Here is a 27,363-nt window from a genome sequence, read left to right on the forward strand (position 1 = left end):
TAATCAGTATATTACTGTATTAACATACAGATAACATGTTATAAGAAAAATTTTAAATATTAAGAACATATTAATTTAAAAAAAAAAGTCAATAAATATTTGTTTTGTAGATTTTAATTTGTTCTATTTTATTTTAATGTGTAAATGTAAGGAAAGAAGAAAAATTTGAAGAAAATATTACTGAAGATGGGATTACGTTTGAAAGCACTATAATGAGCAAAAAAAGTAAAGCCAAGAGTGTTCTTTAATTCTGTACTTTGTGGAGTGGCTGAAAAAGGTATTATATTACATGATACGCTAAAATTTACATGCAGAGGAGATATGGACTACAAAAGATTTAATTTAAATAGATTAATTACAAAATAATCAATAATTAAATATAATTGATCGATACATGAAAGATTGGATAAAAAAAACTTTTCTGATAAAATTTGGTTTCATGTTCTTTTGTTTTTGAATGAGCAGAACAGCTGGTTTTAGAATTTATAGAATATCTTGTCAGGTTATGAATAAATTCAGAAAACTTGTGTTGTGTGTAACATATTTATATTTTTACTAAATAAAAACAAGTTTAATTTCACTAGTGCTGGTACAGCCATGACATACAATCTTAGCTGATAAGCTTTCCTGATTATAATCCTAAGAACTGTTGTTATTGATCCACTGATACTTTGAAAATTGCTTAGATTCTTATAGACATTTACCTCTTCATCTACACTGATCTCACAACTTTGGTAATTAAACTTGTTAACGTGTTTTACTACCATCCAATGCAGTCTTTGACGCGTTATTCATTTTATGTTTAAAGTCTTTGTAATAGAATTATATCAGAATCTTTCAAAAGCTGTGTGGGTTTCTAGATTGAATTCACATTCTTTTTTCAATTAGAATTTTCAGTAACAAAAACATTGTCAGTGGAAGACGTACTTTGTCTTAACAACTTTGTTCTTCGCATGTAAGACCAATCAACAATGCTCCAAAGACATCTATTTACTGTTTTAGATTAACAACTAAAACCCACTATTTATTGTACTTATTTCTATGCAATTTCTACTATTTTCATCTATTTTTTTGTGTATTCTCCTTTCTTCCCTCCTTTTTTCTTCCAGTTGTTTGGCATTTGAACTACTGTTGTAGGCTTGGGGTTTGAATTACTGTAACTATATTTATTTATTTACTGTAGTAACTGTAGTTTAGTATAGTTTATTATAGTTACAGGTAACTATATTTATTCTCTTATTGTGCTGCTTATTAACAAACTCTTTACATTATTACTATAATTATTACTACTACTATTATTATGTAGCGCTAACTTACCCTTGGTAAGTTAGAGAGAGTAGTAAGAGTGATAGAGCCTACCACTCTAATAAAGAGCTTAACCACATCACAGCACAGCTCAATGACAGTGCTGCGCTGTACTTCAAGGCTAAAATTTGTTAGCTCAAGTTTGTTGAGCATCACTTGTCAAATATTTGGCTTCTCAACAACTGCATGAGTGGCTGCTGGCCCTTATTAATTATTCTTTCCCTTGCTTCTTTGCAGATACTTACCAGTTATGGTAGTACCTACAGTATGATTAAGAACTTTGCTAAAGCATGCAATATTTTACATGAAGGATATCTCAGCTTACTTTCAGACAACCGTCACTCCCAAATAGCCTTGTTGCACAAATTTTAGATGCTCCCTTTCCCTTAGATAGGATCCCCCTTCATATCAGACATTGGCCAATGCTGTTGTCTATTCCATGACTAATTTGGATTATTCCCTACTTGCAGCTAATATCATATTAAAGATCTTTTCCTTATCCACAACATGGGGATCATCTTTGCCAGCAAATAAGCTTCCAATCCATAGGTCAATGATTTTAATAGTTAGTGATCATTAAGTGATGAATAAAATTTATGGCTTGAGAACTAAATACCATTCTCTTATTCCTATACATAATATTTAATGTTTCTTTCTTTTAATGTGGTTTTGAAAAATTAATTATTACTGAATGACTTTTCTATACGATATGAGAATAACAATTATTTTAAATATTTAAGTAATATAACTATTAATTTTACAGATTGATGAAATGCAGAGCACTGAATCTCAATGGAAAACACTGCCATTCGCTGCCAGAAACAAAGAACTTATTAAAAGATGGAAACAACAAATAAAGGTATATTACTTCACTTAGTCTGACTGTTTCTTATAATGTGCCTCCTGTTTTTTTTTTTTGTAACTGAAGAATATTGCCGACCATGAAAGTAAATTTCAACTAGTTTATTTGAAATAGACTGACAAATTACCTGTTATTTTGATTTCAGTCATAAGCCTTGAAACATACCTCACACAGACTGTAGAACCAAAGGTGGTTTGTGATAATGGAAAAGGCATATTCATAATTGATATCCATTTCTGAAGCAATATCATCAAACTTAAAGCAAGTTTTAATTTCATTCAACTTGCTGATCACCTTCAGTAAGGTCAAAATTGATCAAAATCAGTAAAAATTGATAAAATATTGTCATCTGTCAGACTTGTCCTTGAATGCCTATTGTGACTTTGCATTTTCTATAGCTTCATGCCCTCCACTGAATTTGCTGGCCAGTTATTGGGTATGTAATGTCATATTTCAAAGTTCATAAACAGTCTGTTAAAAATTTGTAGGGTTTGAATGCTTTATTTGTGAGGAACTTCATGATAATACAGTTGTTACAAGACACAGTTCAAAAGTAAGGACCAGCAACAGTTACTGGTTGTGGCAACAACGATTGGTTTGCACATGCACATAGTAGCTTTAAGTAGTCTGTTGGGCATGTAACCCTACATTGCTGTCAGTCCATTCTTATTTGCCTTTGCGAGACAGTGTGTTAAAATGAGTGCAGTAATAAGAAATGCCAACCCACAGGGTTGGTCAAGTGGTGAATGTGTCTTCCCACATCAGCTGATTTGGAAGTCGAGAATTCCAGCATTCAAGTCCTCGTAAAGTCAGTTATTTTTACACGGATTTGAATACTAGATCGTGGATACCGGTGTTCTTTGGTGGTTGGGTTTCAATTAACCACACATCTCAGGAATGGTCGAACTGAGACTGTAGAAGACTCATTTCATGTACACTCATACATATCATCTTCATTCATCCTCTGAAGTGTTATTTGAAAGGTAATTACCAGAGGCTAAACAGGAAAAAGAAAATTAATAAGAAATGCCGCCAGTAGTGAAGTTTGATCAATGATTTAATTTTTAAATGCAAGAGGACATAATGGTGCTGAAATTCAGTGTCAATTGTGTGAAACATATGGGCCTACCACTGTGAGTGAAGGAAAGGTAAATCATTGGTGTCATGAGTTTAAGGAAGGTCATTCAAATGTTAATGATGAACAGAGAAGTGGCAGGCCTAGTGTGCAGACTGACTGATCTTGTTGAATGTGAGTAGTATATGAACCTTACATTAAGATGTCATTTCAATGATTTTGTTCATACCTTCTTTGACATCTGAATCTCACATATGTTTTCAATCAAATAGGAGGAGAGTGGGTTTTCAGTGAAATTTTCAAGTTGAAGGAGTATATTTATTGAAAAATACATGGTTAAAAGGGGCTTTTAGATGAATGGGAAAAATACTAGAATGGTACATTAACTGCTGCTGATGTCATGGGGAATCCCATCTCTTATAACATGATGTCAGCAGTCAATCATTAGCTTTTTATATATATTTATATCATTGAAAATGATAAAAAATTAAATTATCTAATGATGATCTTTTTATTTATTAAAAATATAATATTATTTATTATACATAATTATTATTAATTAAAGAAAAAAATATGAAATTTGAACGAGTTAATTATCGAACAATTCTAACTTATCTAACCCCAATAATATATATAGTATTCTTTTATAAAAATCTGTCTGAAAAAATACAATTTAATAACATCTTTAGATAAAATACAAGATGATATTGAAAAAAATATATATAAAAAATACAGTCCTACTGAATTTAGTATACAATTAAATTATAAATATAATAAAAATATTTTTATTTCTAATGGTAAAACTCTTTATAAAAGAATTGTTTTGGAAAAAATAAAACTTTTAGCTGAAAATGAATCCTCTATTGATAGCTCCTTTAAAAATATAACTAAACAGTATTTTAATTTAAAAGTTAAACTAAATAAAAAAATATGTCTGTCATTTGTTGTTGCGTGTTGTGATTCCAGATAGAAAATACACTTTAGGTGAATCTAGTCTTAAACAATCTTGGAATGTTAGCAGTGACAATTTTATAGATATTTATGAATTTTTAATGGCTATGAAAGTTAAGGTATTTAATGCTATAAAATTTCAAGCTGAAAAATATAAAAAACAATATTAAATATTATATTGTTGTTGAAATCCCATTAAAGCCCATGAGGAGTAGGAACAGGAAGGGTGGTGTGGCGACTGGAAGCATCACAAGGCGGGTGTCTTCCCCTACAGGATTGGGATGTTGAGCTACAGAGATGAGTAGATGATACAGACTTGAATGAACAGTATTTAGAAGCGTATGTTAAAATCAATGAATCTTTTTGAAAGGTTTATTCAAATGGGTAGCGGTTGGGTTATGAATAAAATATTAAGATTAGATCTTTCAGTATCAGAATTCGATCCGCTTTATGGTGGAAGCAGTAAATATTTACTATTATCAAAAGTTTTAATTAAGAAGTGTGGTGTAATAAATATAAAAAATGACGATAAAAAATGTTTCTTCTAGCCCACTTATTTCCTCAAAGTGAAAGGAATTTTTGTCTTTCATTTTATAAAAAATTTGAAAATCATTTAAATATGAAAGGAATAGACTATCTTGTTTATATAAAAGATATTGATAAATTTGAAACAGAAAATCCTGATATTTGTGTACATGTGTTGTGCTATGAAATTGAGGATGATGATCATGAATCGTTCAACTCTAAAAAATGTATATTTAAAGCGTGCGAGTAATAACAGTTGAAAAACAGTGATGTAATTTTTTTATTAACTAAGCTTAACACTACATAAATCTTTCTAGTAAACATGACATATGGCTATAAAAACAGCTTATCAAGACTGTTGGGTGATATGAATTTAAGTTGTAGAAATTCTGAATATTATCCCCTAGTGTTTGTATTGCTTTAAATCTTGGAATAGTGAAATGGAAGCGAAAAAAAGCTTGAAATACATATTGAATTTTGTAAACAGGGTTTGATTCAGAAAATTAGAATGCCAAAGAAATGGTTGGTGAAGGAGAGAAATAAATGTTCATTGCTGTCAAAAAGCGATATTGAATCTGAATAGGTTTTCCATTTACTAGATTTAGTAGGTATTTGACCCGAGACTATGAAACCAGGACGAGTTTCTTGAAGTAGTATGGTATGATTAGAATTATGTGTTAATTGAACATGAACAGGCTTAAGTAGAGAAAGATAATATTGGGCTCTTAGGAGAACATCGATTTGCTCAGGAATATTAAAATTAGGATCGGCAAGGAAAAGTTGAGAAGGAATTTCCCAGTCAGTTACATTTACAAAATCATTAGGTAACAGACCTGTAATACATGGCAGTACATGACATTTCAAATTAAAATTAAAGTTTTCATACCTAGAATTAATATTTAAATCAACACTTAGCTTGGATTTAGTAACAACATTGCTAATACTTGTGATCGGCATGAGAACAGGTTTGGTTCGAAGCCCAAGTTTGGCGGCAAACCTTTCAGTACAAAATGAAATCATCGAACTGGAATCAAGTAAGACCCTGGCTTGGATGAAATTACCTTTTTTATCTTTTACATTAACTACAGCTGTTGCAAGTAAAACAGACTTGTTAGATTCTGATTTTAAAGTACAATATGAACTATTAGCTGAAGGAGCTTGATTTGGCTTAGAAGATCTAATTGCTGGCTCTTACAGAGTTTTATCTAAATGAATTAGCATATGATGCTTTTGTGAGCATTTTTTACATTTACGATTGCTTTGACACCTTTTCACAATATGCTGTTTACTTAAACAATTAAGACATAATTTTTCCTGAAATACAAAATTTTTCCTTTCATTAACATAACTTAAAAATTTATCACATCGATACAGTGGATGGCTGCTAGTTTTACATAATGTACACATCAAATTATTAGAATTATTTACATAAAATACATTTTTACTAGAACTAGGTTTTGAATGATCATATTTTTTGCCGCTAAAACCTACATTAGACGGCTGTACCTTTTCATTACATTGAATCGTGTCAGTGGATTCAAGTAGTTTGCGCTTACATTGTAAGAAAGAAATGAGTTGTTCTAACTTTGGAAATTCATGAATATAATAATAAAAGCTGCATTAGAACTGCTTAAAACACAAATTACAAAGTATATAGATGAGTTTAATGGTCGCATTACAGAAGATCTCGTGACTGCTAACATCAAGGCACATTTAGAAAATGATATTAAATAATCTATGGTTGCAGAAATTATTCACAAAAATTAAAAGACAAAATTAAAAGTAATTCATAAAACGTACTGAATTTTTATAGCTCAACCAGTTTAGTATAATTAAATGCAGAATAATGTTTTTTATCTCTGGATCATTTTGATTTTTATATTATTTGAATGAAAATAAAATTTTTTTTTATATATAGATATGAAAAAGAAAAATAAGACGAAATTACACTGTATTATTGGTTCTGTAGTGAACAAGGCTGTAGATTTATTGCCGTTTGAAGCTCATATTCTGAGTTACAATTATTGCGGACCAGGTACAAAATTAGATAAAATATTAAAACATAGCGATAAAGGCATTAACAAATAGGATGATGCATGTTTCATAGGGGAAATACAGTAAAATTGTTGAAAAGTAATTAATTTGTTCAATTATTATTTGTTTTACAGAAATTGACTCGTAGTAAAGCCTGTGCTGATGCTGGTTTACTTGATCAGAATTTAATGCGAAGAGCTTTACAGTTCTATACAACTGTAGCAGAGTTTCTGCTCAGTGTGTTAACTGATTCTCCTGTTGGTACAGTTCCAATTACATTCAACCTTCCATTACCTTCAGAACCACCTGTTTTTGCTGCTTTCCCAGAGTGGTATGTGGAAGATATTGCAGAGTTCCTTCTATTTGCTCTTCAGTAAGTATATATTATTCATACTGGTAAAACTTAATTTATTTATTCATTAAGCAACTGGAAGGTGGCACACAATTATAGCTACTTTTCATTCAAGATTTAAACCCAGAAATTTCCTGATGTAAAGCATAATATTCACAATATGTAGTGCTAATTTTATCTTGAACAATTTGGTTATTAGAATAATATTACAGAACAGTGGCCAAAAAAATGTGCAACTTAAAATTTAGTGGATAGTTAAACATGATTAATGTATAGAGAAAAACCTAGTCATTGTAACAAAATTGATTTAACTACAAGGTGCAGTTGAAAAGTAAGGGCTGATGAATTATGAGTAGTGATTGACAGTACTGTCTGGTTCACGCATGCGCAGCAGCTTTAAGTGGACTGTAGGGCATGTAACTGCCACATTGCTGTCAGATCATTCTTATTTGCCTTTGTGAGATAGTATGTTAAAATTATTGCGGTAAAGAAATCCTGCCAGTTGTGAAGTTCGATCAGTGATTAGATTTCTAAACGCTAGAGAACATAATGCTACTGAAAGTCAGTCAATTGTGTGAACAATGTGGGTCTATTGCAATGCCTAAAGGATGCAATAGTATCGTGAGTTTAAGGAAGGCTGTTCAAAATGTTTATGATGGAACAGAGAAGTAGTAGGTATAGCGTCCAGACTAATTTATCTTGTTGAATTTGTAAATGGAAAAGTGTGAAAAAATCTTTGGTTTACAATCAATAATCATTCTCTAGAATATCCAAGATTTCAAAGACACATTGTTGAGAATCGTGACTGACTTTCTAGGCTGTCGTAAACTGTGTGCACAATGGGTGCTGAAAATGTTGAAAAATACTAACATGGATCGCAGATTGACATCTGCATATGCTTTTGACACTGCAAAATTTTTTTCACACATTGTCAAGTGATGAAATGGGGATTTTTTACAACAATCCGGAGATGAAACAATCCATGTAGTTCATTTTGGTTAACCTAAACTGAAAAAAATTCAAACTAGCCCAGTCTTGAAGGAAAATCATGGCAACTATATTCTGGGACCAAAAGGGGGGTGTGTTTCATGGAACCTGGAATATAAATCAAATCACAAATTTATTGTGAAACACTATAAACTGCATTTGACCAGGGATTGTTCTTCACAATAAAAGGCACATTCACACGATCACAGTAAGGCTGCATGAACTACACAAAGAATTCAGAAATTGTTCATAATCAATATTGAGTTAAATATTATAAATATTTAGAGAAAGTTATGAATATTTTTTCCTTGCTAAACATTTTTTACAAGCTGTGTACAGAAGAACCTGGTGGTGTTACACAGTTGCTAACATTGTTTAACATAACGTGGCAACATTGTCAGGCAAGTTGATTGCAATTACTTTCTGACAAAAGTTTATGAGCAATTGTTTATCATGAGCTTATCTTAGTAGCAACATATTGACCTATTGAAACACATAATAAATTGTGATATACGGCACACACAAAAAAAAAGGAATTTGTGGTCATAAATATGTCACTTTTACTTGAGGTCTATAAATATCTTTTCTGACAAGTGATAGCGGTAAACATGTAATGCATAACGATTCGTAATAAATAACACTATACAGTAAAAATTGTTTTTTGTCAATCAGACTACCTTTTTCAGTGGTGGGGATTTTTATAAAACGTACTTTTCTGAATCTACTTTCACTTATACTAACATATGTTACTAATCTGTGATTTATGACACTGGTTTTTCATCATATTTTGCCCAATTTTCAACCGATTTGCTTGAAAGTATTATTTTTAAAATCAGCAAACAATGTTTCATAAACACAAAGCAAAAAAAAAAAAATTCGCTAATAAAAAACGCAGTAGAAATGCACAAAAAAAATTCTGCAATTAAATAATCATAATTTTTGTACTGTTTCAATTTTTTTTTGTTACTGGCATAAGAAATATCCAATCGTAACGTTTTTTATTTTTGGCGGAATTTGTTAAATCTCTAATATACTGTAATTTTTTGAAATTTTTTTCACAAGAATGTAGCATAAGACTATGAAGCATGAAGACTAAGGCACTAATCAAGCATGGATCATTGTGATGGGAGAAGGTTAAAACAGAAACGATTATTTTCTCATTACTTTTTCAGTAAATTGAAAAATATTGTTGGCTTTACTTGTAACATGTAAAATGACTAAAACTACAAGAGCCCCCTTATGAGTTCTATGGTGTAGAGATTAATTCTTAGCCATCAGTTGGCCAGCTGAGAAGTATTTTAGTTTCTTTTAGTTACTGTGTTATATATTAACAACTTTATAAGAATCCTTGAGTGCTTTAGGTTGATTGTTAGACGTTCCTCTCCTTCTATCTCACCCTGTCTCCTCCCTACTGCAGTTAATCTGTATTGTTACTGTTTCTACAGATGCACGTAATAACATTAATTACTGAACAGTTTACTTAATTCAGTTAGAAGCAGAATACAATTATTCTGATAGAATCTATTAATACTGCTAACTGCTTTTTGCTGCTTTTTCCTTCCTATTTCTCTTTAGTATTTATGCATTTCTCCATCTTCTCCATGAATAATAGAGTTATAGTAGTCTAACACATGTTTTTATATAAAAATAATTTGTAGTAGATAAAGGATAATGTGATTAACAAAATAAATATGATGTTAATAATATAATAGTAAAGGGTAGATTGTGTTACGTGACTTGTATGTATGACCTCCTCTATGAATCATGAGACCTTGCCGTTGGTGAGGGGGCTTGAGTGCTCAGGGATACAGAGTAGCTGGACCGAAGGTGCAACCATATCGGAGAGGTATCTGTTGAGAGCCAGACTAAGGAATGATTCCTGAAAGAGGGCAGCAGCTCTTTCAGTAGTTGTTAGGGGCGTGAGTCACAATGACTTAAACGGCCGTATCAACATCACTCAGTCCTCTGAGTACTGCGCAGCTGAAAGCAATGGAAAACTACAGCTGCTTTTTTTCCAAGAAAATGTGGCTCTCTGCATTTTCACATAGCAACAATGGAGGCGCCTTCCTTGGTAAAATATTCCGGAGGTAAAATAGTCCCCCGTTCGGATCTCCGGGTGGGGACTACTAAGGAAGGGGTCACCAGAAAATTAAAAAATAACATTCTACGAGTCGGAGCATGGAATGTTAGAAGCTTAAAAAAGGTTGGTAGGCTAGAAAATTTAAAAAGGGAAATGGATAGGGTGAATGTGGATATAGTAGGAATTAGTGAGGTTCGGTGGGAAGAGGAAGGCGACTTTTGGTCAGGTGATTTTAGAGTAATTAACTCAGCGTCAAATAATGGGCAGGCAGGAGTAGGTTTTGTGATGAACAAGAAGATAGGGAGGAGAGTGGAGTATTTCAAAACGCATAGCGATAGAATCATTGTAATAAGGATAAAATCAAAACCTAAACCGACAACGATTGTTAACGTTTATATGCCTACAAGCGCCCATGATGATGATGAGGTAGAGTGTGTATACGAAGAGATTGATGAAGCAATTAAACACGTAAAGGGAGATGAAAATTTAATAATAGTTGGAGATTGGAATGCAAGCATTGGAAAAGGCAAGGAAGGAAATATAGTGGGTGAATACGGGCTGGGCAAAAGGAATGAAAGAGGGGACCGACTTATAGAGTTTTGCACGAAGTATAATTTAGTAATTGCCAACACCCAATTTAAAAATCATAATAGAAGAATATACACTTGGAAAAAGCCAGGCGATACTGGAAGGTATCAGATAGATTATATCATGGTTAAGCAAAGATTTAGAAATCAACTCGTTGACTGCAAAACTTACCCTGGAGCAGACATTGATAGCGACCATAATTTGGTGATAATGAAATGTAGATTGGGGTTTAAAAACCTGAAGAAAAGTTGTCAGATGAATCGGTGGAATTTAGAGAAGCTTGAGGAAGAGGAGGTAAAGAAGATTTTTGAGGAGGACATCGCAAGAGGTCTGAGTAAAAAAGATATGGTAGAAAATGTAGAAGAAGAATGGGAGAATGTTAAAAAGGAAATTCTTAAATCAGCAGAAGCAAACTTAGGCGGAATAAAGAGAACTGGTAGAAAACCTTGGGTTTCAGACGATATATTGCAGCTGATGGATGAACGTAGAAAATATAAGAATGCTAATGATGAAGAAAGTAAAAGGAACTATCGGCAATTAAGAAATGCTATAAATAGGAAATGCAAACTGGCGAAAGAAGAGTGGATTAAAGAAAAGTGTTCAGAAGTGGAAAGAGAAATGAACATTGGTAAAATTGACGGAGCATACAGGAAAGTTAAGGAAAATTTTGGGGTACATAAATTAAAATCTAATAATGTGTTAAACAAAGATGGTACACCAATATATAATACGAAAGGTAAAGTCGATAGATGGGTGGAATATATTGAAGAGTTATACGGAGGAAATGAATTAGAAAATGGTGTTATAGAGGAAGAAGAGGAAGTTGAGGAGGATGAAATGGGAGAAACAATACTGAGATCTGAATTTAAGAGAGCATTAAAAGATTTAAATGGCAGAAAAGCTCCTGGAATAGACGGAATACCTGTAGAATTACTGCGCAGTGCAGGTGAGGAAGCGATTGATAGATTATACAAACTGGTGTGTAATATTTATGAAAAAGGGGAATTTCCGTCAGACTTCAAAAAAAGTGTTATAGTTATGATACCAAAGAAAGCAGGGGCAGATAAATGTGAAGAATACAGAACAATTAGTTTAACTAGTCATGCATCAAAAATCTTAACTAGAATTTTATACAGAAGAATTGAGAGGAGAGTGGAAGAAGTGTTAGGAGAAGACCAATTTGATTTCAGGAAAAGTATAGGGACAAGGGAAGCAATTTTAGGCCTCAGATTAATAGTAGAAGGAAGATTAAAGAAAAACAAACCAACATACTTGGCGTTTATAGACCTAGAAAAGGCTTTCGATAACGTAGATTGGAATAAAATGTTCAGCATTTTAAAAAAATTAGGGTTCAAATACAGAGATAGAAGAACAATTGCTAACATGTACAGGAACCAAACAGCAACAATAACAATTGAAGAACATAAGAAAGAAGCCCTAATAAGAAAGGGAGTCCGACAAGGATGTTCCTTATCTCCGTTACTTTTTAATCTTTACATGGAACTAGCAGTTAATGATGTTAAAGAACAATTTAGATTCGGAGTAACAGTACAAGGTGAAAAGATAAAGATGCTACGATTTGCTGATGATATAGTAATTCTAGCCGAGAGTAAAAAGGATTTAGAAGAAACAATGAACGGCATAGATGAAGTCCTACGCAAGAACTATCGCATGAAAATAAACAAGAACAAAACAAAAGTAATGAAATGTAGTAGAAATAACAATGATGGACCACTGAATGTGAAAATAGGAGGAGAAAAGATTATGGAGGTAGAAGAATTTTGTTATTTGGGAAGTAAAATTACTAAAGATGGACGAAGCAGGAGCGATATAAAATGCCGAATAGCACAAGCTAAACGAGCCTTCAGTAAGAAATATAATTTGTTTACATCAAAAATTAATTTAAATCTCAGGAAAAGATTTTTGAAAGTGTATGTTTGGAGTGTCGCTTTATATGGAAGTGAAACTTGGACAATCGGAGTATCTGAGAAGAAAAGATTAGAAGCTTTTGAAATGTGGTGCTATAGGAGAATGTTAAAAATCAGATGGGTGGATAAAGTGACAAATGAAGAGGTATTGCGGCAAATAGATGAAGAAAGAAGCATTTGGAAGAATATAGTTAAAAGAAGAGACAGACTTATAGGCCACATACTAAGGCATCCTGGAATAGTCGCTTTAATATTGGAAGGACAGGTAGAAGGGAAAAATTGTGTAGGCAGGCCACGTTTGGAGTATGTAAAACAAATTGTTGGGGATGTAGGATGTAGAGGGTATACTGAAATGAAACGACTAGCACTAGATAGGGAATCTTGGAGAGCTGCATCAAACCAGTCAAATGACTGAAGACAAAAAAAAAAAAAAAAAAAAAAAAAAAGACTTGTATGTGTAATAAAACTTCTGATTTCTCCAATCTACATGTATTTTCCAGTGTATAATTTTTTTCTTCATATGGAAAAAATGCTATAATTGAAAGAATAGCAGTTTTTAAACCATCTAAGTTAATTTACTTTAGTAGAAGATCCTATTTTCTTAATATGTGGAAGAATGCTAGTTACATGTACCCTTAAAGATTGAAGTAAATTAAAATTTTCATGATTAATTTTGATTAAGATATTGTAGCTACAAAATTTATTTGTTTTAATTCTCATTAAGTAGCTGAAATTTTGTGAATCTTAGATTAGGTTGAATTGAACTGCAAGAGTTGATAGAATGTGATGATGCCTTTAGAAAATTTTTTACATGTAAACATATAACATTTTTACTTGTCAGTTGGGTGTAGCAGTAGTATAGAAAACAAAAAAAATTATAGCATTTTCTAAATGCTACATGTTATTGATGGTCAGATTGTGTACCATGTATTTGACTATTGACAGATTAATACTGAAGTAAGAAAAAATAATATATTTATGTGAAATTTTAAAATAAACATTTTTGTTTATTTAGGTGATCCTATAATTGTTTCATTCTCTTAAACTAAATGTTATTAATTCATTGCAGGTCAACACCACGTGTAATAGTTGATGGTATGGAGGATAATATGATTACATGGTTACTAGTGGCTGTATGCTCACCACATTGCATCAAAAATCCATATCTTGTTGCAAAAATTATAGAAGTATTATTTGTGCTTAATCCGGGAATTCAAGCCCGAACTGAATCTCTGCACAATAGAATAATGGCTCATCCTGTATCTGAACAGTATCTTCCGTCGTTCCTCATGAAGTTTTATACAGGTAGCCTAGTTTTTAAATTTTTGATTTCTTTGATAGTATAAATGTTTCTAAAATATAAAATCAGGAATTAAATTTTATAAAGAATGTAATAATGATAATACAGATAGAAGAAAATAAGTGAAAAAAATCACAGATTATGGAGAGCACTAGTGTCTGTGTAATTTTATGTGAAGCTGACTATCTCACTTTGAAAATATAAATTGCTTAGTAATGTGAATTCTGTGCTTAGCATAAGTAAACTTTTAATTATCATTTGATTAAGCAATTAACAAATTTATGGAGGAGCCAGTCAGAATTAACAGGTTAAAGATTAGAAAGAATAATGATTATGATTAAATCATATTTTTAATATTTTTCTCACTTTAAAAATTTTGATTAGTTATGTAATTTTGTAATTAAACAAGAAAAATAACTTGTTTTCATGTTTACAGTGAAGTTATGATTATTGTTGTCCACGTGCTGCTTATTATTTCGTACCATAAGAGTGTATTGGGTTATGTTACTCTATGCTTGTACTATTTGAATGTAACACTAATGATTCTTCGAATTGGTAAAATATATATCGCATTTCTTTTATACCAATAGTCCCACCGTACAAAAAATATTACTAAAAATTCCTATGTGATGGCAGGATGGTGTCAAAATCATAGTCATTGTCCTGCATGGTCTTCATGTCACAACAGCAGTACTGAATATGTGAATTATGATATTTAATCACATGCTGTGTGCTAAAGTAGTAGTAGATGTATCCCTTCCTGTCAATAAAAAAATATTCCAATAACATTAAATATATTTTTGATTAGTATAGAGTTGTTTGACAGATAAGATTTTGCCCAACCTATAAACAACAAAGAAAAGCTGGGATACTTATCTTCACCAAGTAAAACGACTCATAAAATGATGCCTAGAATCAATTTTTTTTATTGTTTCATCAAATTAATTTAAAAAGATTGTTTTACAAACAAATTATTGATTAATAATAATAATAATGAAAATTATTAATAGGAAAACTTTTAAATGCTTAAAAAATATTTAAACAATTTATGTATAAAACTAGATGGTCATTTCAATTAACAAAAAATTTTATTTCTAAAAATTTATTTTTATTTACAGGTTGTTTCGCAAAGAAACTGAAAGAATTTCAGGATGCTCTAAAAGTGAAAATAAAGAAAAATGTTCCGAAATGAGTCCAGAAATGATTTATTTTTTATTTACAGCTTGGGAAAAAGTTTGCCCTGATTTCTGCTCTAGGGGTAAATGAAGCCTTACTGTAATTCTTGAACCTAAATTAAGGGGTAAATGTGTTGGCTTCATATAGTTTTTCACCTAAAAAATTTAATTAAACAGGTCCCATAACTGTATCATGGTACTTTTTGAAAAAATATTGTAAAATACAAACTTTTAGGTTTGGTGTAGTAAAATGTTACTGTCAGTTTTTTGTTAACTGCCAGTAAAGTTTTGTAAATTTAATTCTGAGAAAATGTTTGTTAACATCAACTAAACATGAATTTAAGAAATTAAGTTTTGCTAACAGCAAGACACATCGAAATGTGGCAGAAAAATTATGTATATTAATTTTAAACTAAAACAAGAATCATTATTGAAAACTTTATAAACAAAATCTATAATTAAAGGTAAATAAATAAAAATGTACAGGTGCAGCAGAAGTAACTCCCACATTTTGAAGGTTAACTAAAAAAAAAACAGTTAAAAAAAATATTTTTATTTAATCTTCTTAATACATATAATGCATTTTTTTAACTAAGTTTTAAAAACTGTCACTCAATCTTTGAACATTGTTGAAGTCTTTCTTAAAAATTATTCAGTACTCTCCAGCACATCTCGAGAGGAATGGTGGCAATTTCTTGCTGTATCATGTGTTTTAATTGATCTAGACTGAGAAGGACGATGACTAAAAACATTTTCTTTTAATCCCAGCAGAAAGCAATCACAAGGGGGTCAAATCATTTGGGCCTCCCAGTGTCACCTTATAAAGAGATCAGACCAGGAAACATGCCTCTCAAAACTGTAAGCAAACATCGAAGTATGAGCTATGGTCCTGTTGAAACCATACATCTGCTGGTTCATCTAATCTAGGCTGCAGCACGTTTCTTTATAGATCTGAGGTCACAGCAACTGGCACCATTGTCTTAAAAAAAAAAATAGGGGCCGTGTATGCCAATTTGTCCTACTGCACATCAAACAGGAATATGAGAACTGTGCAGTGGTTTTTAATTGAAGTTTGTGAGGGTTTGTCTCAACTCAATAATAAAAATTTTGTTTTTTTACGCTGCAAGAAAGATAAAAATGTGCTTCATCGCTAAACAGCACAATAGCGGCAAAGTAATCTGCTGCCAAAATTTGTTAAATAGACTTTCATGATGAATGCAGTCACTTTCTCTTAATTCTTGCACAACTACCATTTTTTTAGGGATGCATTTTAAGTTCCCTGTGGAAAATTCTTCGTACGCTCTGATCAGAAATCCCAAGTGGAATTGCATGTTATATGCTGAACCGCATACAACATGTGACATTTTCAATTGTGGGAGGTACTTCTGCCGCACCTTGCATTTGTTCTTGAAATGTCACACCTCCATTCCTTCCAGACATACAAGCATCTAGAAGGGTTTGGGGAACACAAGGCCAAAATCAGTGTTCTCTGTTGTATCGTTGTAACCAGTCTGCAGCACCTGTAACAGACTTAAAAAAAAAGAACAGGAACATGCCCTAATCATGGGGGGGGGGGGGGATAAATGATATAACCCTACAAACTTATTATTCCAATAATTTCTCAAAATTGTCTTCCATCATTGTTTATACATTATTCTACTCAATTTAAAAGTTCCTTTTTTAGCTCTAATTAATGTATCAAGATTATTTCATGTATTTGCCGCTGTATTGAAACTATTTGTCTCTCATTTTCCAATTCCTTTTTGTTCATGTACTAACAAATTGTTAGTACAATTGTTTAGTAGTCCCATTGGTGTTAAGTCGGATGATATAGGAGGTCGACTAATTGGTCTGCTTTTTCCAATCCAGTTGTTTATAAGTTTTATATTCAAATAATTTCTAACTTTATTAACTTTATAAAAATGAGTAGCTATCATAGTAAAGAATTATTTCATGTCTTTGTAGTAGTGGAGCATCTTCTAAAAGAGTTAGAAGATTATTTTGTGGAAATTTAAGTACATAGCTCCTGTAAGGTGATCTTCAAAAGTAAATAGTCCAATAATGCTTTCATCAATAATGCCATATCAGACTGGTGCAATTTAAGTTTATCTAATACTGAGGCTTGCATTACATTGAACTCAATGGATTACTTTCTGCTCTTCATCAATGCAATGTTGTTCTTTGCATTCAGCAGAATGCAAACGTGGCGGAAAAGAATAAGTGTGCATTAACACTGAAGGATTTAGATTTGGAATGCTAGTCTTAGGATTCCAATTCTATTAATATTCCTGATGTACAGCTAGCTTATTCCCTTACAATACCTGTAAACAAAATTATTTCTATATGTTCTTAATTTTAAAACTGAAAAAGGCATTTTTAGAAAATGTAAAATGTAATAACTCAAGCACTTAATTTCAATTTTAAAAGCACATAAAACTATTCAAATGAAACACACAAATTTCAGTTGTTAAGCTATTAATATTTCCAACTTAAAAAATAAAAAATTTCTAAATTTATTTTTTTCAAATTCAAATATATAAAACTATTGCTAAAATAAATTTTCATTTAATATTTTAAAAATAATACACTGAAAGTAAATGCTATTAAAACTGTTGTCTTATTTAATTTTATTTTTATTCATTTCAATAATTGATTTTGTTTCTAAATATTTTCCTGTGTTGTTTCAAAGATAATATAGAATTTTCTGCCATATTTCTGACTGTTTTGTTTTTAATTCTTCTTCATGTTCAGTTGATGTTATATTGATTTCCCCAAAATTAAATTTTTTTAAACTTTTTATTTTATGGGCATTTTAAACAGTATTATTTTAGATAAACATAAAACTTTCTGTTGAGGTAGCAGTTTTCTGTTTCATTCTATCCTTGGAATAGAAATAATGAAACATTTTATGTTAGCTACAAGAACTTGAAATCAAAACATTTCCAGACCTGTTTATATGTACTTTTTTCTTTAATTTCACTTGTAGACCATATTGTGAAACTTTTTCTCATCTTTTCATCAGATACATTTATATTGTTAACAATATTTTTAACATCAGCTATAACTGTTAACAAAGCTTCTTCTTTTTGTTGAATGCAAATTAAAATAATTAGAATTAAAGATGTTAGGTGCAAAAAATGTTTCTCAGTTGGTCATTTCTGCTCAATTGATAATCAGTAAATTACAGTGTATTATAATATATATACAGGGTGTCCCATATAAAACGCAACCCATCAATCACTCATACATGAAATTTCAAAAGTCAAGCTTACTCCTCTACTCGTTACTGAAATGGACTCGTCCAACATCTGAACATTGCGGCGACGCAGTAGAACACTACCGATAGTAACAACAATGCAATCATAACGTTCAGTGTATTGCTAGAGACAATATGGTGTTTTCATTGTTGAGTCATACTTCAGTACGAAATCAGTGGTTGCAGTGCAAGATTTGTTTCGCCATAAGTATCCAGATAAACCAGCTCCTAACAAAACATCAGTATTAAGGTTAGTTGCAAAATTTAGAGAGACTGGTTCTGTTAATAACAAGGAACACAAAAGATCTGCGTCAGTGTTGAATACAGATACAGTCACTGAAATCAAAGACCGATTACTCGCCTCGCCAAATAAATCGATCAGATGTTTGTCTGCTGAAATTAATTTGTGTAAATCAACTGTTCATCAGGCGACCAAACAATTACAATTACGACCTTATCGCATTAAAACAGTTCATCCACTTCTTGAGCCCGACAAAGAAAAACGGCTACAATATTGTCAATGGTTTCGTCGATTTCTGCGTGAGGGAATTAATGTTATGGATTCGTTATTTTTCACAGAAGCACGGTTTCATTTGGATGGCTATGTAAACAGCCAAAACAGTAGAATTTGGAGTGCTGAAAATCCCCATGTTTATCACGAAAAACAATTGAACAGAAGTTGGGCGTGTGGTGCATGATATTGCAGAAGAAAATAATCTGTCCTCTTTTTTTCGAGTACACCATTAATGCAGAACGACATCAGGATATTTTGTTTCAGTTCATTGCACTCTTGGAAGAGGAAGACAGACACTGCTGGCTACAACATGACGGTGCGACATCGCACTACACAGGTTCAACTTCTGATTTCATCGAGGAATTCTTTGGTAATCGTGTTATCGGTCGAGGCCTGTGGCCATCAAGATCTCCGGATTTGACTGCGGCGGATTTTTTTCTATGGGGTTACCTCAACCAAAAAGCCTACAGCAACAAACCACGAACACAACAATTGAAAGTCAATATTGAACAAGCTGTATTAAATATCCAGCCACAAACTTTGAAAAAAGTTGCAAGACACGCTGTAAAAAGAATTGAAGCTTGTATTCAAGAAGATGGCAGCCACTTCCAACATTTACTCTAAATGTAAGGTAATGGATGGTAATAATAAAAATTACATTTACATTTACACATGCTTTTTTATTATTTCAATAACTACCAATATAAGGTTGGGTTGCGTTTTATATGGGACACCTGTATATATATATATATATATATACATACACATAAAATACTATATTTGTAAAAGAATTTAGTAAATATTGCAAAGTTATACAAATTTGTTTTACCTGATTTTTAAATTGTTTGTTAGTAGGAAAACTTACTTTTATGATGAGCATGCAAAAGATTTGTTAAAAAAAGAAGACAAAATTGTTTCTGATTAAATGGCACTCTAATTTGTAAAAATGTATCAAAAATATTTATCTTGATATAAAGTTAAATTTGCAGTTTTCATGCTTCCTCTAACTATTGATTTGTATGTTTATTTTACATAAATTTAGTATTTACATGTAAATAGGTCAATAGAACTACTATTGTTTGTCTTATTTCCTTTATTGTTCAATTGAAAGTAATACTTTTTTTATATATTTATGACATGATATTTTGTGTTTATAGATGTAGAAACTACTGGATCCAGTTCAGAATTTTTTGATAAATTTACAATACGTTACAACATCAGCATTATTTTAAAAGGAATGTGGGAGAGCCCAGTACACCGTCAGGCAATTGTCAATGAATCGGGGTATTTCAACATTTTTACTTAATTTATCATTTTTTGTCACATTCAGTCAGTTTGAGAATTTGAATTACCAAAAAAATTATCATTATAGTTAACTTTTGTTACTGTAATTTTTAAATCGTAGCGTATAATATGTTCTTATGTAATTTTTAACCTTTTATTTGAATTTCTCTAATTTCACATTAATTTTCTTACCACGTGAAAGAATACAAAAATGAATGGGAGAGAATCAAATAAAAGTTTACTGTTTGTGGTATACGTAATATAAATGCAGCACCTGCAGCACTTATTATGTACACAAATTTTAAACCATGCTCTGTTTATTTGGAAAATTCTGTGGTACAGAGTTTGGATACCTGTAGAGAGGTCTTTTGACTGAGAAAATGTAGCTACTTATGCACCTGCTTTAACTTTTCCTTAGACATGAGACATGCTTCCCATCATCTGTTTGCATGCTCCAAAGGTAGGAAAATCACTGTTGGGATGGGATAAATACAATGGAAATTGAAACCTTTTGAGGTTTTTAATATGGTTGCAACAGTTAATTATTAGTACGGGATCGAACATTGTCATGATCCAACAAAACTTATTCTCAAAATTCCACTTCATTTGAATTGAATGGCAGAAATAACGCAATTCTTGACAATATCTGAATACATTACATTGATGTACATACTTTGCCTACTATGTATTGCTACAAAATATCTAATTCATCCCAGTAGAGTTAATCTCCACAATGTGTAGAATTTTTTTATTGCTAAGGAGCTATAGCACCTTATACCTCCTTTAGTTTCATCATCATCTTCTCTGATGTTTTGCATAAGTTTCCTCTCAGGCACATCATGTAATTTCTTCATGATGCGGTCAGTTGTGTGCCATCCACTTTGCAGATAATTTATTGAACTGCAAAATTTCATGGACAATGTGATGATCAATGACTGGTATTAAAATGAAGGCACTACTCTATTCACTGTTACATGCCAACTTTCCTAAACTACTGCAATTATTTCGGGCATTTTACTACACCTGAATTGATCAAAGAGTCTTTTATAAAACTAACACCATCTGTGAACTTCCTAGACCACTCAAAACTTGCTGCGTTGTCAAGACATCATTACTGTACTGAACTGTCAGTTAATTACCAATAAATTTGGATTAGTTTTATCTCTTCACTACTTAAACGAATGACAGTATTTTCTCTTTGTTTCTTGTATTTGGAGTTATGATCTTTTTCCTGTTATGTTGTCATATTGTATTTTGGCATTATGCTGCCTGTCAGCAGCTCCACATACAATGAGTATTATTGTTAGCAATGTGTAGAACAATAGCGTGTTAAATGTTTTGAGCTCTTTTACCATTTTTTTTTCATTTGATTCACTGAATGAGTTAAAAGTATGTTTACATACGTGATTAAATATTGTGATTAAGTTAGTACAAACTTTTTAATATGAAAAGAAAGAAAAAGTTGTGTCATTAGTGCAACTAAATGAGTTTTCTTTTATTTTTGGTACTAGTAGTGATAACGTACAGTTTATTTGGAAGACTAAATCAGTTATCTCATATGAATACCCTTACATTTAAATTTTCCTCTTCTAAAATAATTTTTTTATTAAAACTCTGTAACATTTGTAAATGAAATGCAAGGATAGCAAGAAGTTTATGTATCCCCCTACTAATCGCAGAGCTTGGATGACAGTCCCTTGCTACTGGGTCTTTCTTATTATCGAGTGGGTATTTGTTTATTTTTGTCTATTATATATTAGTTTTGTTTGTGGACAGAACTATGGATTGTTTTCCAGTCCTTCAGACTACTTAGGCTGATGTGGGGAGACAAGCAGGGTATGTGCATCTTTTCTCCTGCCACAATTCCCCTTCAGTTCATCTGCTGAAGGCCTGATGGTACTCTAGTGCCTTTGGGCCTAGTACCATCTGGGAAGGGTCCTATCAGGAATGTTCCTGATGGGACCCTTCTTATTGGAGAATGCAATGCACTCTTTTCATGAGAAGTCAAATGTCCTGATGATGGCCTAATCTGTAAGTTAAAAGGGAGGAGGATTGTTGGTGAATGAAGGGTTGGGAAACTTTTGACCATTTTCATTATCTTGCCTCAACTGGTTCAAGGCTCGGTTGGGTTCAAACTCTTAGTAATAGGTATTCTTCTTTCTTCTTTAGCCTACCTTTGTATTTCTGGTTGTATATAATTTACAGACCATAACCTCAAATAGTCTGGTCCTGAAAAGGATTACCCAGGAGAAAGTGCAGGCCTCTTCTCTCTTCTGATAGTTGATTGCTTGGCTTCTTCCATTCTTGTCACTATCTTCTGGCAGCATACATCTTGGGGTAGAAGAAGGATGTTAGGTGATTTAACAACAGTTTGAATAGTAAAGTATACACGTTCGTGACCAGGCAGTGATCACCTTATATCATTTATGAAGAGAAGTAGAATAACAACAGTCCATTTCTTCTAGACTCATGAGCATCTAGGAAGGGTTTGGGGGACCACAAGGTCAAAAAAGGTATTTTTGGTTGTATTGCTGTAACCAGTATGCAACACCTGTAACAGACCTGAAAACAGAAAAAAAAATTGCCCTAATACTCGGGGGGGATAAATAGTATTAACCTTACATATCTCTAATACCAAGGAAAGGTGGGTGCGCAGTGAGATTTAACCTTGGGTGTATTTGTAAAAAAAATTGTGCAACATTACCAGAGAGCTTCCATTTGTTCAGTCAGAGGTGTTTAGATGGTAATCCGAGCCGTCAGTTTTATTGTTGCAGTCTTAAATATCAATTTTTATTGTTTTTCCTTTTTTTTTATGATTATTCTGGGTGAAAAACGCTTTGTTGGTATCATTTCCCAGCCATGACATGTTTGCTGTAATAAATAAACATAAATCACACCTTCCGTCTCAATTAAAATAGTAAACTTCAACAAATTTTATTGTAATAACCAAAACTAATCCCATTTAAAATTGACATAAATTGATGTTTAAATATTTCCCAAACACCTAATTCATTATAACTCTGACTCTATATGTGTGAATTAAGTAAATCTTATAAACTTTTGTGTTAGTAGTATTATATAATATTTTTTAAGATCTTTTGTATATTTAACAATTTTAAATAAATATGCAAGAGTTTATAAATTATGTTCTGTGGCATACTCTCTTTCACATATATTTATACACTATTCACTTATTTTTATATTAGCATAGCATGAGACATAAATGAAGTTTTTACATTTAGCATGTATACAAGAAAGGTTATATTGAGATGATTTAGGTTAATTTAAAATCAGATTATCCTTCCTGTTTACACCACAGTTTCTGTATTAGATATATTGCATTCAAATTTAGTACTCTAAATTTAGTCTAATTTTACTCTAATTTTGTACCTTCTCTTAATTTAAAAGAGGTCCTGGCTTATCATATTCTACTAATTTCAACATTTCTTTTTAGTCTTATCTTTACGTAGTGATTGAACAATTTTTAGCCTTGGGAAATCATAAAACTTAAACATATTAGATTGGTTTTCCTTTTTAAGATTATGTTAATCTATCATCTCATCTGGTGTAATGTCTATGCCTTAAAAAAATTTTACCCTCCAACTGTTTCTGTTCGTTCGCGCATAATTGATAATTGTTTTCCTATTAATCTGATTGAAATAAATCTTGTTGCAGTCGATAGTGCTGATTTTCATGGTACCATGATGTTGAAAGATTTTTAATATACAAACCAACTTAAAAAAAAAAGAGATTATGTATTTGACCCTTATATTTTTTTGTATGTTTGTTATAGCTTTTTTCTGTTAAGATTCAAACAAATCTTGTTGCAATTGATACTGCTGCTTTTTGCAGTGGTACCATGATGTTGAAAAAAATTTTTTTAGACACAAAAATTAGTCTGAAGATTAATAAAATATTTTTTTTGGCCATCTGGCAAGTAGGTAGTGACAGTGGGAATCCTTATATTTGTTGTGTTAGATGATGTTATTTGGTCTTCTTTAGGGCAGGTAAAATGTGTGAGTATCTGCACAAGATATCTAGCACCATTAATAAAAATCATGAAAGATAGAGATATCTTGTCTTAAACCTTTCAGACTCAATATGCATTATATATAATGTGCAGCATCGGTAAGGACAGTTGGATTCTTTATAATTCTATATATGTGCATCACGTCTTTTGTGGTATCAAAAGGTTGGATAAATTTCTTCATACACATAACTGTTGATATGTCATAAGAAATCAACATATCAAAGCCTTGAGCTAAGTGTAGCACATTATTCAATTCTGTGCAGAATTTCTCAATCTTTCCATCCCAGCAAGTGCTTTTTTGTGTAATGTCAGCTATTCAGAACTTAACATTGATCTAAATCACTTAAAGCTAAACCATGTAAGCTTCTGGTTCTACTTACAGCAACAAAAAATTGTCCTTTCGCAAATACCTTTTTCCCCAAATGTACTGCAGCTCTATTTAATGTTGTACCTTGCAATTTGTGCACTGTTACAGCCCAACTTAAAATTAAAGGTAATATACATCTTTCTACATTTGATATCCTTTAGTAGCTTGAAATGTACTTACTAGTGTAATAGATACACACCCAGCTTCATCTTTCATTTTTGTACTATTGTTTCATCATCAAATTTTATTAACACAGCTTTTGATAACTCACCCCGTTCATTTGGTCCCTTGGTAGGACAGGCCATATGAATTTCTTCACAATTCCCACAGCTGCCGTCAGCTACCATCAGAAGTCGATATTACGCCTTAGCATAACTCTTGAACCCTCTGCCAATTGTCCGTTATGCAACAGGCCACCACATTTAATGTCATCTACCAGAATGATATTCCCAGGAAGAGATGTTCCCTTACGTTGCAGTTTCTTGCGAATTCATCAGTAGCATTAAACAAACTCTATTGGTTTTTGATATCATATCAGTCATACTCTGATTACACTCAACTAATTTAATATAGTGAATATTCTTACAGCATCTCCATCTGCAAATTTGTTTGGTAAAGGTACCCTTGTTCTTTCACAAAGCATTTCCAATTGGCCAGTTGTAACTTTGTAAAAATGCAAGTTATTTTTTAATAAATCATGAACTCCATGTGATTTGTCATGTTTATTGTTAGCTCACAAAAGGAAAACTGACGCCAAAAATTTATTTCTGCCTCGCACCAAGGCAGTTCAACAAAACTCGAATGGCCTTTGACTGGAGGAAGCTGCATTATATCACCAAAAAGAAGCATATAACTCTACCAAATAACTTATCGTTATTTATGAGACACAGAAAATTATGAAATAATCATTTTAGGAAAAAATGGAACTAACATCAAAATGTGCTAAAAAGTAAAAAAATAATTTCGTCCAAGTAATTAATTCCTTACACTTTTTTTTTAAATCTGCACCAAAATTCATGATCATGCTTGTATGGTACTTGAATGGACCTTCAGATGGTGTACATAAAAGGATGTAATAATTGCAAACGGAAAAGCAATCAAATCACATAAATATGAATTTCACTGATATATCATCGGTATCAGTTTTTATGAATTGCACATTTAAAGTAATAGTATAGAACAAATTTGTATTATATCTAGAAATTTTTTTTTAGAAGCAGGCACCAGTTCAATAGTGTCAAGGAATTTAATTAAGTATTTGGACAAAATTATTTCTTACATTTTAGTCCATTTTGATGTCGGTTCCATTTTTTTTTTTTTTTTAACTATTTATGGTAAAAACAATATTCAAGAACTCATATGATCTCATTCTAAAAAAAAAACTATTTGTGTTTCTTAATACTTATTATCTTCGTAACTCAGCTATTTCTTACTGGTTTTTTCAAATGTCAGATTTCTGTAATTGAATTTAATATCAATCATTAGTTAATGATAAAATATACTTAGTGTAAAAAAAATAGATAAATAAAATATGTTGTGGATTTATGCTTTAAGAATATTTAATGTGAATTTATTTGTTATGTGTGTGTGTGTGTGTGTGTGAAAGAGAGTGATTAATATTATTTTTGTTCATTAATAAATTTTTTTTTCGTATTTAAAAGCTTGTAACTTAAAATGTACAACCACATAAAAATAACTTTTTCTAAATTAAATATGCTATTATTATATAAATCAAGAGGCAGGGCAAATTTGTATTTTAGATCTGATGAACATATCTTGATGAACATATGCTGTTAATTTATTTTTATTTTTTTTTTTTTTGTCTTCAGTCATTTGACTGGTTTGATGCAGCTCTCCAAGATTCCCTATCTAGTACTAGTCGTTTCATTTCAGTATACCCTCTACATCCTACATCCCCAACAATTTGTTTTACATACTCCAAACGTGGCCTGCCTACCCAATTTTTCCCTTCTACCTGTCCTTCCAATATTAAAGCGACTATTCCAGGATGCCTTAGTATGTGGCCTATAAGTCTGCCTCTTCTTTTAACTATATTTTTCCAAATGCTTCTTTCTTCATCTATTTGCCGCAATACCTCTTCATTTGTCACTTTATCCACCCATCTGATTTTTAACATTCTCCTATAGCACCACATTTCAAAAGCTTCTAATCTTTTCTTCTCATATACTCTGATCGTCCAACTTTCACTTCCATATAAAGCGACACTCCAAACATACACTTTCAAAAATCTTTTCCTGACATTTAAATTAATTTTTGATGTAAACAAATTATATTTCTTACTGAAGGCTCGTTTAGCTTGTGCTATTCGGCATTTTATATCGCTCCTGCTTCGTCCATCTTTAGTAATTTTACTTCCCAAATAACAAAATTCTTCTACCTCCATAATCTTTTCTCCTCCTATTTTCACATTCAGCGGTCCATCTTTGTTATTTCTACTACATTTCATTACTTTTGTTTTGTTCTTGTTTATTTTCATGCGATAGTTCTTGCGTAGGACTTCATCTATGTCGTTCATTGTTTCTTCTAAATCCTTTTTACTCTCGGCTAGAATTACTATATCATCAGCAAATCGTAGCATCTTTATCTTTTCACCTTGTACTGTTACTCCGAATCTAAATTGTTCTTTAACATCATTAACTGCTAGTAGTTCCATGTAAAGATTAAAAAGTAACGGAGATAGGGAACATCCTTGTCGGACTCCCTTTCTTATTAGGGCTTCTTTTTTATGT

General features: G+C 31.7%; 1 protein-coding gene across 1 annotated transcript in view; it reads left to right on the forward strand.

Annotated features, from left to right (window-relative positions):
- The window catches only part of Ube4B (Ubiquitination factor E4B), a 118,969-nt gene that overhangs the window by 56,757 nt on the left and 34,849 nt on the right, over positions 1–27,363 (forward strand). The window contains exons 12-15 of the mRNA XM_075362502.1: positions 2,069–2,164; positions 6,887–7,125; positions 13,757–13,992; positions 20,090–20,216. Coding sequence (XP_075218617.1) covers positions 2,069–2,164; positions 6,887–7,125; positions 13,757–13,992; positions 20,090–20,216 — 698 coding nt within the window. The remainder of the gene's footprint in view (positions 1–2,068; positions 2,165–6,886; positions 7,126–13,756; positions 13,993–20,089; positions 20,217–27,363) is intronic.

Source organism: Lycorma delicatula, chromosome 1 (genome assembly GCF_047948215.1).
Source record: "Lycorma delicatula isolate Av1 chromosome 1, ASM4794821v1, whole genome shotgun sequence".
Classification (NCBI taxonomy): Eukaryota; Metazoa; Arthropoda; class Insecta; order Hemiptera; family Fulgoridae; genus Lycorma; species Lycorma delicatula.